Genomic DNA, 13288 nt, shown 5'->3' on the forward strand with positions numbered 1-13288 from the left:
TCGATCCCGGGTCTCCAGGATCGCGCCCTGGGCCAAAGGCAGGCGCCAAACCGCTGCGCCACCCAGGGATCCCTACTCTGTGTTTAAAATGTAAGATTATACAGAACTCAGGGGCAGGCATTTCTTGATTTGATCAAGTTGAACAAGTGGTTGCCACTGAAGCTGTGCCTGTATGTATTTATCTACCTGGGGGTAGGAGATGGGGGGGGGGGGGCGGCGGCGGCTCAGGGTGACAGTTGAATGGCACGCCTGCAGCATCGCTTTCTCACCCACGCACTTTCCATTGCCTTGTGTGCTGGGTTGAGGCTGTGTTTGTCTTCATTTACTCTGTATAAGTTTATTTTTGTCGTAAACCAGTTGTTTTATTTTCACACTGGGAGAAAGTGGCACATTCCAAAGCTGTCATAATGTCAGGTTTTCAAAGTGAAAAGAAGCCAATGCCCGAGTCTCTCTGAAGTGGAGAAGCTGGCTCCCTTTCTCTGGTATAATGGTCATCTAGTGCAGACAGCCTTCCACCTCTGCCTTGACCCAGTCTTTCCTCCCTCCACCCATTCTACTATTCATCCTGCACACTTAAATGTCCCACCATCTGAGTGATAAATATCATTACCCATCACTTACTGAGCACCTAGTAGTATGAGCCAACTTCACATGCTGTAAGAATTTGCTTCTCATTCTGTTACTGCAGGGCAGATAGGATTTCTGTCCTTGTGCATTTGAGGACACTGAGGTTCCCAGATATCCATGACATGCCCAGTCATGTGGAGTGAGGATCAGTGTTCCCATCTCTGGTCCTAAAGGTCATGTTAGGATTGAGTGCAGGTCTTCTATATGTGACTGAAGCCCCCAGTCATTCCTGGGCCAGTGTTTCTTAGGAGAAGATTGCTTTCAACATACCTGTTTCTAGGTGGCCCTCTTATAAGTACTTGCCTGTACGACATTTCAAGGGGTTCTGGTACATAAATTTGATGAAAGCATGATGATGATGATTGAAACTTCCTGGTAGGTCTCTTACCAAATGTCACCTTTCCAAGAGGCCTTCCCTAGCTGCCCCTTTCTAAAGTAGCACCTTTTGTTCTTTCGCTGTTTTTTTTCTTTTCATAGCATTTATTTCTGCTTGGTGTTATGTATACGTGTGTTGCGAGGGGGGTGGTATATCTAGGCTTATTTGTTGTTTCTCTAATGTGAACTCTGTGAAGGCAGGGAGCTTTTCACTGCTGTATTCCTGGTACCTAGAACAGTGCCTTACATGCAGCATCAGTAAATATTGGTTAATTGACTACGCAGTGTAAAATGCTTCACTGTTTTGTAGTGAACTCTGAGCCACCTTCAGAGTCCTGGAGTTCCTAGAATTCTGTCTTTATATTTAAGAGGCTTATTGAATGAAAATCCCTCCCCCTCCTGCTTATTTCCCATTTCTGTATTCTTCCATTTCATTATTTTTATATGCACTTATCTAAATATGTGTAAATATACACATACACTAGGCTCATTGTTTTGCAGCTTGTTTTTTCTCCAACTTATCAGAATGCCTTGACGAGTTCCTTGTTTGTTCTGCAGACCTGCAGATACGGAATGATTCATCCATCTGACTCCCTGCAGATGAGCATTTAGGTAGTTTTCTCTTCCTCCTCCTCCTCCTCCTCCTCCTCCTCCTCTTCCCTCCTCCTTTTCTATGAAGTAATCACTGTATACAACATAGGGCTTGAACTCATGACCCCTAGGTCAAGAGTCACATGCCCTATCAACTGAGCCAGCCAGGTGCCCCTAGGTGGGTTTCAACCTGTTGTCATTCTGAATAGTGCTGCAGTGAGGATTGTTGTATATTTGTCTTTATGTACATGAGCAAGTGTTAGTTCTACAAAGAACTTGGAATTGCTAGATCAGAGTGAATGACCATTTAGTCAGGGGCCCTGAGGGGGGGGATTGATGTGGTGTGTGCTATAGGAAAGCAAAGGGGCCAGTGTGGCTGAGGTTGAGTGAGTGAAGGGAAGAGAGTAATAGATGACATGTTTGTTCATTGGAGGGGTTGTGTGTGTGGAGCAGATTGCATAGAGCCTGATAAGGATTCAAGTTTTCACTGAATGCGGTGGTGGGGCTGGTGATAGTGAATTGATAATTGGGCAAAAGAAGTTCGCATATGAAGAAATCCAAAAGGCAAGTAAACATAGGAAAAATGATTAACCTCAGGAATATAAAAGAAACTCAAAACCCCTATATAAAAGAATTACTTTTCATTTATTAAATTGCCAAAGCTAAAATAGGACTGGTAATCCTTCCTGTTGGCAAGTGAGGTAGGATGGATCTTTCCCTTCTCATGTTGATGAGATTTCAAGTTGGCATATTGCTTCTGGAAAGCAAGTTGGTTTTATGGAACAAGAGACTTAAAGCCACCATTTGGACCCTTTGACTTGATAATTTTTAAGGCTCTCCAGACACCCAGCAAATACTATTGTGTGTTGGACTGAATGAGAGGGGAAATGCTTATAGTAGGTTACCTGTGAGATAGAGTATAAGATATTATATGTTATCAATTAGGCAAAGAAAGTACATCAGAATAATAGTGTTAGGATTGTGTTTTTATTTATCACATTTTTACTTTTCATACTTTTCAGTATGTATATATTTGGCATTCATCAGCTCATAAAGTTTGTTACTTTCTGTGATTTTTGAAGTTTACTCACTTTTTTGAAGAAGCATTATAAACAGTTTTATATGCAAAAAAATAAAAAAGAATAAGGCCATTGATTGCAAATCTCATTAGAAATACAACCTCAGATAAAGGAGAGCCTTGTGAAAGATTCAGATCTGTTCCTCAGAGGATTCAGAACTGGATCCAGAACTAATAGGGTAGTACCATGCATTTATTATAATAATTTATTATAAGAATTTCCTGGAAGGTTTTTTTTTTTTAATTATAAGGATGAATTCCAGTTTTGAATTTGTTTGCTGCCATGTGATGTGCCTGATGAAAATGCTCCCCTTTGTAAGAAATGTGTTTTCGTTTCAGTGGCCTCATCGTTCCTGAGAGAGATGGCAACGAGACTGTCCCTGAGGTTGTTGCCACATCAGGTTATGCCCTGCTGCATTTTTTTAGTGATGCTGCTTATAATTTGACTGGATTTAATATCACTTACAAGTAAGATATTTAAGTCTAATCTTTGTGATTTTATTCAGAGACTATATTTTAACAATAATAATAACTAACACGTATTGAGGGCTGACAGTGTGCCAGGTGTTGCACTAAGCAGTATGCATGGATTTTCTCATTTCAAGTTCAAAACTCAGTGAGGTATGGGCACTGTGTTTTCCCTTGTCCCATAATTGAGGAAACTTTTAGGAAATGGTTAAAATACATTGTCAAAGTGGTAGGACTACAATCTCAACCCAGGTCTTACTGCTTTGGAGCTTCTCCTGGAAAAGAGGTACATTTTTCTGCTAATGGTTGAAAACATTGGTTTTTTGTTGTTGTTGTTTTTGTTTTTGTTTTGTTTGTTTGTTTGTGTGAGTGCAGTTTAACAGATGTTAGTCGTTTTCATGTAATCAGTGGTTAGCCCATTGATGAGGACTGAGTTGAAGTTATGAAGGAAATCTAGACAAACAGTCCTAGGCAGCTTTGGGAATTTGTTGTGGTAGGAGAGAGGCTAACTTTTGTCTTTTCTTTTTATCTATTAAGAAATGTTTGTTTTCATAAGTAGTTAAATTCATAAAGTAGTTAAATTCATAAAGTGCCCTAAACAAGGAGTCTGTGATAAAGAGATGCTGCAGCCCATGGAGCCTAGGATGCTATTTGTTTTTTTACAGAATAAGTTTGCTAACTCCTGGCAGAGGCAGCGAGCTCCATGTATAACCTTTCTGCTGGATTCTTTTTCTGCCCATTTTCTCAGGGTCTCTGGATTCTTTCAAGCCTATTTAGAGCAATCTCTGTCTTGTTTGGTACACTGATTTAGCTTTTCAGGCTCCCAAGGTTTGTGACTTGGCAGTCATACCACCTTGGGCAGCATATCACAGTACTAACAAGGTGATTTTTAGTGAGCCAGGCAGGCATAAAGGCTGGTTTGAGGGGAAAGACTGATGAGGGCGGTTCGGTACACGTGAGATGTCCAAGCAGGACATTGATACCCAGACCTAGGGCCCAGAAGAGCTGACAGGGTTGGGCATGTCATCTGGGAATCACTGGCACATGGACAGTGAGTGGCTTATGGGGCGTGGGCACCGTGAGGAAAGGGGCAGTAGAAGCAGCTAAATTAAGGAGCAGAGGAATGTCAGGGGGCTGCATTGTCACAGAAGCTCAGAAAAGAAATTTTTAAGGAGGGAACCAACAGCTATATGAGGTTGAGTAAGCAGAGGGAGCCCTAGATGACCCTAACTGGGGAGGTGGAGTCAGGGGCCTGGTAGGGGCACAGTTCAGAATGGAAGGTTAGAAAGTTACGGTACTAAGATTGGCACACTCTGGGAAGAAGTTCAGTTCTGAAGGGAAGGGGAGAGGTTGAGGCCGTTACTTTTGAAACTTCACATGCACAGGGATCTCCTGGGGGGCTTGTTAAGATGCAGATTCCTGGGCCTTCTCCACAGATCGTAATTGCAGCAGAGTTGGGGCCTGAGAATCCAAATTTCTGATTAGTTCCTGGATGATGCTGCTGATGCCTCTTCTGATGCTGCTGATGCCTCTTTATGGTTCACATGCTGAATAGCATTGCTCTAGTCATTCAACCCATTCTGGGTTCCCTTTGGGTTCTTAGGCATAGTCTTTTTGCTCTTTCAAGGCCCCTCATAGTAGCAGCCTTAGGGGAGAAGACAAACTCCAGGGAGGGAGCACCTCTAGAGAGAGGATAATTCAAGTACTCCTTGACACCAGAAGTCCTTTGACCCATCACTGAAGAGCTCTTCCCAAGAAAATGCATGTTATTCTTAACCCTCATTGGTGTAGGGGAAGCCTTGATCTCTCCTGGAGACCAGAATTAGTATTTATTTGTTAAGTGAAGTTAACACTTGAGGTCATCCTAGATTTTATTAGCTTCTTGGTTCCACGACCTCTGTTCTTTATTTATTTTTTAAAGATTTCACTTATTTATTCATGAGAGACACAGAAAGAGGCAGAGACATAGGCAGGGATCACACCCTGAGCCAAAGGCAGATGCTCAACCACTGAGCCACCCAGGTATCCCAAGACCTCTGTTTTTTAAAAAGGAGCCCTAAACCATTCTGGGGCTTCCAGACCCTTTGAAAAGCCAAATAAAATGATGGTCTTTATTCCCAGAAGACTGTCCAGAAAGATCTACATAAAACATTGTCATTCATTTTCCAGGTGTCCTCAGGTTGCACTGAATCCTAGCTTTGGGGTGACCTCACCTTGGGGACCCTTGAGAGTAGTACCCACAGCTTCGGTGTTCCCTAATTTTCTTTGTAAAAGAAGAAAATAATAGTTATGTTTTATTTTCACACAAATTGGTACTTCATCTTATTTCCAAGTCACATTTTAAGCATGGATAATTAGACTAATTTTCCCATTATTCCAATTTAGACATACAAGCAGATGTGTTTTGTTTTTTTTTTTTTAAGATTTTATTTATTTATCCATGAGAGACACAGAGAGAGAGAGAGAGGCAGAGACACAGGCAGAGGGAGAAGCAGGCTCTATGCAGGGAGCCTGATGTGGGATTCGATCCCGGGTCTCCAGGATCGCACCCTGGGCCAAAGGCAGGCGCCAAACCGCTGCGCCACCCAAGGATCCCCAAGCAGATGTTTTGATATACTACCTGCTACTTTCATTTTTCAGAGATTCAAAAAATGATTTTTGTGTTTTGAGATTTTATGTAATTTTAAAGAGAACTCATAATTAATTTTTGGCACATTAAATAAACCTATGCCTGAGGACACTGGAGTGGAGAAGTTGTTATATTTGCCCTTCTTTAGTTTAAAAGGACCTAAGGGTTACCCCCTCCTCTTCCTTTTCCAGTAACATTAGGTTCTGATTGTGTGCCATGCCCTCCTATACGATTAATAAGTATGTCCGTAGGAAATTATAATTTGACATATTTTTGGTATGAGGCATAGGGGTGAGCACATCATGGCAATACTACAGTTTTATTCTAGGCCTCTTATAGAAACAAAGTGTGATTACTGTAGTAACTGTTTTACTGTTAAAGATCCAATCTGAGATTTAAACTTTAGTTTTTATAAACTCTTCTCTTGCAAAACCTTTTTCTTAATAAAGATGAAATTGAAGCTTCACTTACTGTTTGTATTATTCTAGAGATAGTAGACACTACTTTCTGGCCTATAAGAATGTCATTCAGCTTTTTGAACCAAATACTTTGTGTATTCTTCTGCTTACTGGGGCTTGAAAAGTATGCATAATGTATTTCTTACATTACAACTATATAGATTTAAAAATACTGCATATAAATATTTATAGTATTTTATTATAAATATGTTATAAGCTGATATTTGGGTGTAGGTGTGAGCATTAATTAGCTTGTTTTTAATAATTAATTTCTGATTTTCTGACATTCTTTGCTACAAAATTTTTTAGTTTTCTTCATAGGCCTTAGAAGAAATCTACATCCTTAAAAGTATCCTGATAGTCCAGTTATTACTCCTCCCCTTTTAAAATCTGAATTATGTCTTCTCAGAGTGCTGTCAATATAGTTCTCTTATGTTATTACAAGACACATTATAAACTATTGAGTTAAACTGGTCCTCCATTTTCTTTTTTTTTTTATAAATGTTTTATTTATTTATTCATGAGAGACACAGGGAGAGAGGCAGAGACATAGGCAGAGGGAGAAGCAGGCTCTTTTCAGGGAGCCCAATATGGGACCTGGTCCCCAGACCCTGGGATCACATCCTGGGATCACACCTGAGCCGAAGACAGGCGCTCAACCGTTGAGCCATCCAGGTGTCTCTGGTCCTCCGTTTTCTTCCCTCTGACATGAGTAGATAAACTTACTGAGGATTTTAAATACACCAATCTGGGCAATAATCTTTACTTCGCTGAACTTTGAGAGATTGTCCAGAGGTATACATACCATAAAGATGGGGAGTATATAGTTAGTACTTTGTTTTATCCTCTTCTCCAAACTTGCAAGCTTGCATTTGACAGTTTTCTAATGCTCATTACTGTTGGGGCCACCAAGAATAGCATAGTCATCCCACCCTTGAGAAGCTAAGCCTGGAAGCTTTGCAAGAATTTCTTCTCCCCTTGGGTTTTTTAACTTGTCTCCCCTTATGAAAATCCAACAAGGTTGATTTGATTTCATTACCCGTGTTAGCTACACAGTGTTGAGTGACCCCAGTTAGGCCAACCGGTAAGTACTGCCTTTGTGCTTGTGAGTGAACTGGAGACCCAGTAAGAATCTTAAACTTTGGGGAGTTGAAAATTCTGCTAAATTAATGTGTTTCTTGTGTTGATTTCATTTTCCCCACTGTTTTAATAGTTTTGACATGTGTCCGAACAATTGCTCAGGCCGAGGAGAATGTAAAAGCAGTAATAGCAGCAACACTGTCCAATGTGAGTGTTTGGAAAACTGGAAAGGGGAGGCCTGCGATGTTCCTCACTGTGTCCATGATTGTGGTTTTCCTCATCGAGGCATTTGCAATTCAAGTGATGACAGGGGATGCTCTTGCTTCCCGGAATGGCAGGGTAGGAGCTTCTTTAATCTGTTTCTCTTCATTTGACAGCATCTTCCTAGTTCAATAATTTGTATATTGACCTTATATGTACCTATATGACCTAGCATATATACCACTTATGTTAGTTAGATATCAGGTAGCATTTAAGTTTTTGCATCTCTTTATTCAGATTTTTACAAATCTTTCATTTCATATATGTGTGGTTGTGGTCTCTTTAGAATCGTGGAGGGGTTTGACATTCTTTGCAATTCATTCATGAAAATTGGAGGACTTGGTCTCAGCCTCAAGAAAATGTAACAGAGAACCAAGCTAGGAAGTGGGATGAGAACTAACAATAATGGTATCTCTCAGAAACTTTCAGTAAATTCAGAAAAAATGGGGGTCAGTTATACAGTAGAATCCTGAAACAGTCAGCAAGTGGAATTATCTGCAGAGAGGTTATCAAAGAACCTTTAGCAAATTCTTTAAGGGTTGTGTAGTAACAGCTGTTAGTGATTTAGTAATTTTCTTTATTCATTTGCCTTTTCTTTAGAGTACTTTTATTTTGAAAGGAAATGCCCTTGTTCAAATGCTTTTGTGTGTGTGCTTTGGCTGACATCAAGGAGTTAAGTAACTGAAGTCTTTGAGTTCTTACCTCTGTGCACAGGTTGCAGCAGGAGCCATACTCCCAAGAATGCAGTTTCTTGATTTTCTCGGAAATGAATGGGTTGTATTATTACTCCTAGGACTAGTTTTTACATTTTAGCCCTAAAGCTTTTCATTTGAGTTAATAATTCCTTTGTCTACTCTTTTCCTCTCAGAGCTGCTTAAGCAAATATTTCATTACAAAAAAATCCTAACCTACATACGGTCAGGTTATCATTAGGAAGTATATGATTTTGAATTTTACTGGAGGTGACCCTTGGTCACAAGCTTTGAGTGTATTGAAAGTATCAATGAAAGGGCTTTGTCTGATATTTAGATGCTAAAGGAAAGACTAAATATTCTTTAGGTATTTATTACATTTATGTGATTAAAACTTGAAGTGCAGTAATTTTAAAGCTGCATTTTGTGAAGCTAATTTATTCTGTTTTATTAGGTCCCGGATGTTCAATTCCTGTACCAGCTAACCAGTCATTTTGGACTCGAGAGGAATATTCTAACCTAAAGCTCCCCAGAGCCTCTCACAAAGCAGTGGTCAATGGAAATATAATGTGGGTTGTTGGAGGATATATGTTCAATCACTCAGATTACAACATGGTTCTAGCGTAAGTAGTTTTAAACATTTTTGCAAGAAGCTTACTAGTTTTCCATTTTGAAAATTTATAGAGATAAATGAAATCAGTAATTCCATTACCTGAGGAAAATCTCTGTTAATATTTTAGTAGTAGTTGTTCCAGAATTTTTTTATGTATTCTTAGTTTTTGAAGTTGAGGGCTACAAAGGATACATTGTTAAAATAAGCAATAATTCATCTTTTCTAGATACCATCTCATATTTTGCTTTAGGCTCTATATAAATTGGGGATTACTTTACATGTAAATTTAATTAGCATTTCTGTAGGTCAGATTATTTGAATTTATAGTTTGCCAGAGGAAATTATGCCATTATCTAATACTTGACCCAGAGTTCAAGGTCCATTTGTGGGTCCCACATTGCTCATCTTGAAGGGAGAATATATGTTATCACAGTGGAGTTAGGAAGTTAGTTATGAGGATTGATTTTAGGGAGAGAAATTTGTGAAAACGTACTCATGCTGATTTTGTGCCCTGGAAATTTTTTCTAGGCATTTTTTATTAATGAAGATTGTAAAAAACCAGCATCTGTTCTTTAAGGGATTCTGGAACTATGGCAGCAACAGCATAGTTTCCGAATCCCCCAAATAGTCATTAAAGCACATAGACAACTAGTATGGCAAAATGAAAAAACACATGAGTAACAAAACAAAACTTGGTCAAAAGGTATCTACACAGATAGGTAGGGCTAACCGTTCACAGCCACAGGACCTGTGTGGTATTGGCATCTGAGCAGAAGTAAGCAAAGGGGAGCAAGAGGCCAACTGACAGGCTCCAGCATTCCTAAAAAGCTGCTTTGAGAACAGCAGCTGGAATTGGAAAGATTTGTGTATTCTAGTAAGGGCTAAACTCATGGGAATCGATAATAGGATTTGAAGGGGCTAGAGCAGTTTGTGCCTTTTTAGCTCTCAAAATGAACTAGCCAAAGTGTTATCACAAGAGAAAGTTCTACAGTAAGGAGAAACTGCTGGAATTAGAATTCAAATTGAAAAGGATAGGGACCATAGAGAAAAGGTTAAAAGAGTGTCCAGTTAACAGTAAGGAAGGTGAACAGAGCCAAATATCCCAACACATAAGCTGCCATGTATTTGAACACCACACTGTTGACAACATAAGAGTGAGCTAGAGAGCTGAGATTAAAATCTCAGCTAGAAAAAATAAAATAAAATAAAATAAAATAAAATCTCAGCTAGGAAGATGGTCCTAACCCAGGCCTCTTCTGTATGAGTTCAGGGAAAAGTAGTTTTACTTAAAATTGAGCAACAGAAAAGTATCAAGATTTAATGACATAAAAAATTAAAAGTTAAAGTAACATAGAAAAGAAAAAGAGACTGCCTGGTAGAATAACCCCCCTTTATACATAAAAGCATAATAGAAAAATATACTCACAAAACTGAGAAAAGTGAGAACTTACTATTCCCAAGCAAGCTAAAATACGGCAAAAAAAAAAAAAAAAAAAAAAATGATGCAAGGCATGAAAGAATAATATAATCAGAAACAGAAAAATCGAGAAATGAGATGATAGAAGTTAAGAAAGAATTTTAAAATAATTTTAGAATTGAAGTCAAACCCAGGAGGAACGCAGAGTAAATAAGATGCTCCTTTTTTTTTTTTTTTTAAAGATTTATTTCTTTATTTTAGAGAGAGAGAGAGAGCATGCATATGCACACAGAGAGGCAGGGAGAGAGAAGCAGACTCCTCACTGAGTGCAGAGCATGATGTGGGTCTAGTTCTCACAATCCCAAGATCATGACCTGAGCTGAAACAAGAGCCAGATGCTTAACTGACTAAGCCACTCAGGTGGGTGGCCTGATACTCCTGTAGTAATAGAATATGAAAAAGGAAATTATTAAGAAATCATAAAGAAATGATTTCCCCTATTCTTTATGGTAAGTATAGTTAAAAATCTTGAACATTATATATAAAGCAAACATGAAACCATTATATATAAAGCAAACATGAAAGGTACATGAGTACCTTTCTACTCTGAAAGGTAGAGAGAAGGCAGTCTGGCTAGGGACCTTGGAACCTAAGGAACGATGTAATGGAAAATTCCAGGACTTTTCTTTTTATCTCATATATCTCAGATTTGATGTTGGAAAAAGCAGCAATCTGGAAATGCCAATAGGCACAAGCTGAAAAAGCCCTAAGAATAAGCCTGCCTGTTCTCTCTAGCCTAAGGACTAGGAAAGGAGCAGCTTAGTGAGACAGAAAACTTTTATTAGACACAAATAACCACTCTACTATAGCCAAACACTACAGAAAGAACTGTGGCCTCACCTTCATTCCTGTCAACAAAGTCTGATGCTAGCAGAGTCTAGATTCCCACTCTTGCCAGGATCTAGTGAGGTGCTCCAACAACTCCGCCCCCCCCCCCCAACTCCCCCTCACTACCAGTGTTAGGAAAGGCCAATTAGGGAACTGAGACTTTCTCAGCAATCTAGTTTTTATGTAACCTAGTTAATATTTAGCCATTTGGTTTTTGTTTTTGCATTTGTTATTTGCTTACAGTCTTAACCTCTGAAGACCAGTTAGGGAACTGGGACTTTCTTCTCCACTAGGCATAAATGAGGCTTCCTCCACCGCTGTGATGTCACTGGAGACTCTGTGGGGAACCTGGATTCTACCCACACCTGGGAGTAACAACAGTAATGAGTTGGCCTTTCCCCTTCCCTGCTGGGGTGTGAGATGAAGCCTGCTATAACAGTAGATGTAAATAAGATCAGAGCCTCATGCTATGATATCCAAAATGTTCAGATTTCAATTGAAAATCCTTTCTCATGCAAAGAGCCAGGAAAATCCCAACTTGAATGAAGAAGACAGTTGAGATGCTGACAGCAGGATGACATAGATACTAGAATTATCTGACAAGATTTTAAACAGCCATTATAAAAATGCTTTGGTGTGCGATTATAGACACACCTAAATCGAATGAATAATAGAACTTCATCAAAGACATAGAAGATTTAAGGAAGAATCAAATGGAAATTTTAGAACTGAAAAATACAGTAACCAAAAATCCCAGTGGACAGGGTCAATAGCAGAATGGAGAGGACAGAGGAAAGAATTAGTGAACTTGAAGATAGAACAATAGATATCCCTCAATCTAAACCAGAGAGAAAATAGAATACTTAAGATTTAAATAGAACTTCAGAGACCTGAAGGTCTTTGGCTACAACAAAAAATCTTAACATTTCTGTCACTGGAGGAGTCCTGGAAGGAGAGGAGCAAGAGAGTGTCGGAAAAGGAATTTGAAGAAATAATGGCAGAGAATTGTCCAAATTTGGCAGAAGACATGCATGTACATGTGAGCAGTTGGGTGAACTTCAGCAATTCTTGGCTCCCACAGGGCTTCACAGTCCATTGGTTTTGTCTCAGACTTGCTCTCATTCTCCTGCTCAGCTGCCATATTTCTTTTCAGTTTTCGAATCTCCACCACATATTCTCCTAGTTTTCATTCTCAGCTAATGGCCTTGCTTCTTGTTTCTATGTTGAAAGGTAACAGTTATCCAAAGAAGACTTCCTCAAACTCCCACCACCACATTTAGCTGTTACCTTCATCTCTGCTCATTTATCCTATCTTCTGTTCTGTGCATCAGCACTGTCCAGTGGGTCACTATCCTGTCACTAGCCATGTGTGGTCATTGAGTGCTTGAAAGGTGGCTAATGTGACTGAGGAGCTGAATTTTATTTTATTTTATTTTGTTTTGTTTTATTTTATTTTATTTTATTTTATTTATTTTAATTTTAAAGATTTATTTATTTATTTATTTATGATAGACATAGAGAGAAAGAGAGGCAGAGACACAGGAGGAGGGAGAAGCAGGCTCCATGCCAGGAGCCTGACTCGGGACTCGATCCCGGGACTCCAGGATCGCGCCCTGGGCCAAAGGCAGGTGCCAAACTGCTGAGCCACCCAGGGATCCCCCTGAGGAGCTGAATTTTAAAGTTTAAATTCTTAGTCCTCATCTTATTTGATCTTTCACCAACATTTGATATAATACTAGTCCCTCCCTCCTTTTTTTTTTAAGATTTATTCGTTCATTTGAGAGTGAGTGCACACACAAGTGGGAGGAGGGGCACAGGGCGAGGGAGAGAATCCCCAAGTGGCCTCCCTGTGAGGGTAGAGCCCGAGGTGGGGCTTGATCCCAGAACCTGAGATCATGTCCTGAGCTGAAATTAAGAGTTGGACACTGAACTGACTGAGCCACCCAGGCACCCCCTCCCTCCACTTTTAAACACTTTCTTCAGCTGTCTTCCCGGATTCCACTTTCTCTTCATATTTGTTCCAACTACTTATTCCTTCTCAGCCTCTTTCTTTAGCTGGTTCCTCTTCAACTGAGTGACTTCTGAATGATGATGTGTCCCACGGCTCAGCT

At 39.7% G+C, this 13288-nt stretch overlaps 1 protein-coding gene across 3 annotated transcripts in view; it reads left to right on the forward strand.

The window, feature by feature from the left end:
• Positions 1-13288, forward strand: part of ATRN (attractin) — a 163152-nt gene that overhangs the window by 47053 nt on the left and 102811 nt on the right. For all 3 annotated transcript variants that reach the window (XM_072736260.1, XM_026012365.2, XM_072736259.1), the window contains exons 4-6: positions 3011-3139; positions 7440-7645; positions 8714-8882. In XM_072736260.1, coding sequence (XP_072592361.1) covers positions 3011-3139; positions 7440-7645; positions 8714-8882 — 504 coding nt within the window. The remainder of the gene's footprint in view (positions 1-3010; positions 3140-7439; positions 7646-8713; positions 8883-13288) is intronic.

This window comes from Vulpes vulpes, chromosome 14 (genome assembly GCF_048418805.1).
Source record: "Vulpes vulpes isolate BD-2025 chromosome 14, VulVul3, whole genome shotgun sequence".
Lineage (NCBI taxonomy): Eukaryota > Metazoa > Chordata > Mammalia > Carnivora > Canidae > Vulpes > Vulpes vulpes.